Source organism: Leishmania panamensis (assembly GCF_000755165.1).
Source record: "Leishmania panamensis strain MHOM/PA/94/PSC-1 chromosome 26 sequence".
Lineage (NCBI taxonomy): Eukaryota > Euglenozoa > Kinetoplastea > Trypanosomatida > Trypanosomatidae > Leishmania > Leishmania panamensis.
Genome location: NC_025872.1, coordinates 1,017,555 through 1,023,043, shown reverse-complemented (window position 1 = coordinate 1,023,043; position 5,489 = coordinate 1,017,555). Strand labels below are relative to the sequence as shown.

Below are 5,489 nucleotides of genomic sequence, written 5' to 3'. Positions count from 1 at the left end.
AAATTTTCGCAAATCCAACACCACATCCCACCAACCACCCCCATCCCCCTTCCAGTTCTTTTGCCCAGACAAATTAACCCCGCCAACTATAAGGTCAAGTGCCATTCGATTGCCTTTGTGATTTTACACGCCGCCAATGGAACCCTAACCCTAACCCGTGTACCCTGGCCCTCGGGAGGATTTCCCCGGTACAGTGGGAGAGGGTGTCGTAAGGATAGGAAGGAGTGGTAGAAAGATCCCGCACAGGTATTCTAACGCCGTACTGTTTGCGGGTGCATGGAGCGGTGGCAACGGTGCCGCAGTGGATATCGGTGGTGGACTGGCAGTACTCTCTCTAGGTGATGCAAGCGTATCCCATGCAACACAACAGCGTCGCTTATTAAGGTTATACGACGAGGCATGCAACAACGCGAGCTTCATTGCCCAGCAAGCGCAACAGTAGTGCAGTCTGTTGGGGCGTGGGTCGCCGAGGAGGTGCGCAAGCTCGCGAGTAGAGGACAATTCGTAATGCTTTCCGTGGCAGTGGGTTGTTTCAGAGATGCAGAGACTCTACATCCCATTGAGAAGTTTATGTACCGCGAATTCCTCAGTAACCTGTGGCCCGTCGTGGGGAAAGAGTCCTTCCTGTTCTCTCATGAGATTCGTGGGGATAGAAAAGAATAGCCCTGCATTCGGAGGAACCAACAGCTCCTGCGAGGGCGTTGTAGAGAGGCGGCAACAGGCGTGATAGGCAGGCGTGAGGGAGGGTCTGAGGAGGGATGACTAGGAGTGATCTTGCGGTGTGGTGCGTCATACACTGACTCACTCATCATCTCTCAAGTAGCGTGGAGTGATTAAAGGATCGGCATTGGGTGTACGGGCACTCATGGAATGTTGCATCACAAAAACACATGGGAGCTGCGCCGTTAGCAGTCCCAAGATGACGTACCCAACCTGCCGTGTCTGTGTGCAACTAGTTGAAAACAAAAAAACTATGGAATTATCGAGCGGAAGGGGTGTAGTAGTATTACAAGTAGCTGCAAAAGAACATGACCGGCGCCAGGCGACAGTGTACGAAAGGAGCAGCACAAGAGAAACCAGAACAGCCTGAAGTGGGTGCTGCATACTGACATAATCTTACCCACATACCTGTTTCGTGGGCCTGCGGACTGTGTACTCGTTTGCGGTGAAGCGTCAGCCAGACAGGCAAGTAGATGGACACCAGTTGACAGACCTTGATGTTGAAGTTCAGACTTGAGGCAACGTCTGAGGAACTGCCCCATCAGCTGCGGCTTGCAAAGAGTACTAGAGGTCTACCTTGCGCCCTTGCCGTAAAGGATGCGCTGTGGCGCACTTCATGGGGTACTACATTGGCGTCTTCGCTATACCTTTGAAAGATGCTAGGAAGGTGCGAATTATAAGGCGAGGCGAAACGTGTACAGGGGGTGTGTGCATGGAAGCCAGTTGGAACTTTTTCGATGGGGGTAGAAAGCAGAAGAGTTTATGCTACGATTCGTTTGCTTCCCACCGCCCATCGAGGTAGGGGGAATACCGTCGAGAAGGAATCACATGTGGGTAAGGAGTAGACTAAAAGAATGAGTGGCTCCTGCCGAATCTACTGTGCCTCCGAATCACAGACATGCAGGGATAGGAGGGATCTCCAGCTTTACTTGTTTTTCGCTGGCTCTCTGTATCTTGTCTGTGCGTGTGTGTGATCGCCCTGATTGCCTCAAGCGGAGAGGACTCTCGGATAAAACAGCGTGCCCAGCTCATGGTGTCCGCCAATAAGGAAGTCGCGCACCGTCTCCAGTTGAAGGCCGCTCGAGAGGTACATCCTCCCGCCCCTCTCCAGGAGGAACTGAGCAGCCTGGAGCTTTGTCACAATGCCCCCCGTCGCGAATCGATTGTTCGGGGTTGCCTCGGCCACCAGCTCGCTAGGGTCGATCTCATGGACGACTTTGCGGATCTTAGCATCTGTGCAGGTCCGCGGATTCGCTGTGTAGTAGCCGTCGATATCGCTAAGAATGACGAGAAGATCCGCCTTGAAGCGGTGCGCGACAAGGGCCGAAAGACGGTCGTTGTCGCCAAAGACCAGCTCGTGAAGCGCCGTCGCGTCGTTTTCGTTGATAATGGGGATCACCTTGTGGCTGAGGAGCACCTCGATGGTGTTGTGGGCGTTGATGGTTCGCTTGCGCGAGTCAAGGTCATAGGCGGCAAGGAGCATCTGCGCGCACAGGATACCGTGCTTTTGAAACTCGGTGTAGTACATGTGCATGAGTAGTGGCTGCCCCATCGATGCGAGTGCCTGCTTATTGGGCACAAATGACTTGTCCATCTCCTTCTTTGTGTAGCCCGCGGCGACTGCGCCGGAGGTGACAAGGATAACCTCATACCTGGCCTGCAGCTCTGCTACAAATCGGCATAGCGCCTCAATGCGGTGCGAGGCGATCTCCTGGTTCTCCACGAGGATTGAGGAGCCTACCTTTACCACGATACGCTTCACCAACTTCAAAACCTCCGCCATTCGTGACGATGAGTGGAGAGGAGGAGAAGGAGGGGGCACTTCTCTGGCTGTTTCCGCCCCTGTTGTCGCGGATATATGTTTGTGGTAGCACCTGCGTGCTGTTCCGGTACCGTGAGAAACGGTTGCCAATAAGAAGTACGACGAGAATTTTCCCAAAAAATGCAGCCGAACACGGCGTCACGCACCAAGTGAGTTGTAGCATGCACGACCACACAGAACGATGGTGAGCGACGTGTGCAGGGGTCGGATAAAATCAATGCGAGTGTACAAAAAGAAGAAGCGAGGACAGACAAAAGTGACGGATAAAGGGTGACTAAGTTGCGCTGCTTGGGCCACTACGAAGGGAGTGGACTGCGGTGGTGCGCGTGAATTTGGGTGAGGAAGACGCACGTGCACATTGCACCACGCATTACCAGTGCATCATGCGCGGAGTGGCACGTTCGCGTGCGGTTTTGTGACGCACCGAACGCCCAGAGTGCGTCTGTAGGTTAGTGTTCTCTTTTCGCTACGTCTCCCGTAGAGCTCCCCCACCCCTCCCACCCGGCAACCAAGGGCAAGTGAAGGAAGTCGCACACAGAGAAATGAGGCTAGGTACGCGCTACCCAGCCGATGGGGCACACCTGTGCTACTATGGGGTGGTGAAAAAGGTAGAGGAGAGCGACGGCGCTGTGCGTATAAACTGCAGACCACTGCTTGTAGGGCTACGCAGAGACGCCCTCGCCCGCTCCGGGGTCAAGGAGCAGCGTCACCGACCCGCGGCAGTCTCTCAAAAACCGCGAGACGGGCAAAGGATCGGTCGGGGACTCAGAGAGTACACCGCGCACGACCCAGTTCTTATCCTTGCCGGCGGCGAGTACGACCACATGCTTCGCGTACTGAATCACAGTCTTGGAGAGAGTGACACGCCAGACCTTGGGGCTCATGGTTGGGCTGGGGAAGCTGACCGAGACAACGTGCTCTTCGTCCGTGGCCGCCACAGAGTCTGGAAAAATGGAGGCAGTGTGGCCATCAGAGCCGAATCCGAGAAGTACAATATCCACCACAGGAACAGACTTCGCCGTACCGTTTATTTGCTTGCATGGCAAGCAATTCAGCAGCTTCACCTCGTAATCCTGTGCGACTGCCCACGCGCCATCAAGGCCGCCCTTCTCGTCTTTCGAGGTGGCCAGCGCGGCGCGGCGGTCAATTGAGATGACATCACTGCTTGGCACATCACGCAGCAGTGCCTTTGTAGCCATGGAAAAGTTGCTCTGCTCGTCGTCTTCCGAAAGAAGGCGCTCATCACCAAGGATGAACTGCACGGCGTGTTGCTGCAGCAGCGCCAGGTCTTTTTCGTGGAGTTCCTCGTACAACCGCTTAGGGGTGGAACCTCCAGACAGTGCCAGCACGACGGGCACAGACTTGTCTACTCGCGCATCGATCGCGGCGAGAATGACCTCGCGCGCGGCGAAACTCATCTGCGACAGGTTCTCGCAGATCTTCACTGTGGGCGCAAAGGAGGTCATGGTGCCGGTGAGCCTAGCTCTGCGCTAGATGAAATGACACTCGAAAATAAAGTCCAGGAAAGGGGAGCGGTAGTGTACGACGTGTTTGTGAATGTAGCTTCATGCGGAATGAAGGATGATCCTGTAGCTGCGTATTTTCCAAAGATTGGCACAAAGACGATGAATCAAGAAAGATGAGTTCTTCGGCCGCCATTATGGACGATGGAGAAGCCTCATGGTTGCTGACAGCTCGCAGAGAAGAGCATTACAGGCAAGCTGCACACGCAGAGGGCGAGGCCAGCGAAGCGACACACAGACAGGCAAACATACTTGTAGCCTCGATACTCTATTGCACTAGTCAGTCATGGTGAAGAGCAAGTTTGTGACCATCAGGACAGCACGTTTGTTGCTGGTGTAATGAGCAAAGAGGCTCAGTGGAGCAATAGCGTCCAAGCCCACCCTACGACACCAGCGACGTAGAGGGTTGCGCTAGCCGCCTTTTCAAATGCAGTGAACTGGCTGCCCCGCAGCACTGTTAGCTCGGGAGGGCCAATGATGTTGCACAGGGCGTGGGCTGCAGCGATGGCGATAATGCTACCCTCACAGACATGCTCATAATAGTACCCGCCCAGGAGACCAAAAAGGGTGGTGAAGACGAACACGCCGCAGATGGTGCGCCCAGCTGAACGCCAGCACGCACGCTCTCTGCCGTCGAGATCTTTCCTATCGGTCTCGTTGTCCTCGCATCTTCTGTACGCGTCGCTTGCCAGGGACACCAGATGGTGTATGTGGGAAAGCGCAAAAAGGACGGCAGAGACTCCAATGCGAACCGCGGAGGAACGGCGGTGCAGAAGCGAGAAGAGAACGCCGCGGTAAAAGAGCTCTTCTCCCATCGGGCAAATCACGTAGTTTCGCCAGAGCTGCAATGCACGGTCTGGCGCCTCGAAGGTCCTGAGATAACACATCTCGGCAATTGGCCCCGCAAACAGCAACAGTGTCGAGAACAAAGAACGAATGACCGGCCGCAGCCAAGAACTCTGCCGCTCCAGGGTGAACGACGAAGCCGTACCAAATGCAAGGTAGACGCCGCTCACAACACAGGAAAAGCCCAACGAGATGGTGCGTCTGCGAATCGCTTCATCGCTGTTGCGGTCGACATAGACGGTGGGGTCGAGGGAAGCACCGCCAAGCGAGTTTATGCTCGAAGAGATAAAGCGGCGCTCACGAGGCCACACGTAAAAGGTGCTGATGAAGGCAGCCGATGCACCGGCGCAAAGAAGAAGGTCCATTGTGCAGTTGGATACCCCTCCAGGGCGAGTGGGAGGAGGGCGGCAGCAGCACCGCTTCAGACTTTCGACGACAGAAAAATATGCACGGGAGGAGGGAGATGTGAATAGGGGGAGGGAGAAGCAAAGAAGGGAAAGGCCGGAGAAGCGAGAGGGGACATGGATAATATTGCAGGAGGGGGGTTGAAGGGTTGTGAAAAGAGATCCTGGGTACGG

General features: G+C 55.1%; 3 protein-coding genes across 3 annotated transcripts, besides 1 other annotated feature; all 3 read right to left on the bottom strand.

The window, feature by feature from the left end:
- Positions 1–244: a repeat region.
- Positions 245–1,708: 1,464 nt separating this feature from the next.
- On the bottom strand, positions 1,709–2,503 carry LPMP_262680 (glutamate 5-kinase, putative; the record flags this gene model as incomplete). The annotated part of the gene is made up of 1 exon (XM_010701785.1): positions 1,709–2,503. One exon carries the CDS (start codon positions 2,501–2,503, stop codon positions 1,709–1,711), a length of 795 nt encoding a protein of 264 aa, XP_010700087.1.
- Positions 2,504–3,204: 701 nt separating this feature from the next.
- LPMP_262670 (6-phosphogluconolactonase) lies at positions 3,205–4,008 on the bottom strand (the record flags this gene model as incomplete). The annotated part of the gene is made up of 1 exon (XM_010701784.1): positions 3,205–4,008. The coding sequence occupies one exon, from the start codon at positions 4,006–4,008 to the stop codon at positions 3,205–3,207; it is 804 nt and encodes a 267-aa protein (XP_010700086.1).
- Positions 4,009–4,418: 410 nt separating this feature from the next.
- Positions 4,419–5,276, bottom strand: LPMP_262660 (CAAX prenyl protease 2, putative; the record flags this gene model as incomplete). The annotated part of the gene is made up of 1 exon (XM_010701783.1): positions 4,419–5,276. The coding sequence occupies one exon, from the start codon at positions 5,274–5,276 to the stop codon at positions 4,419–4,421; it is 858 nt and encodes a 285-aa protein (XP_010700085.1).
- Positions 5,277–5,489: the final 213 nt, after the last annotated feature.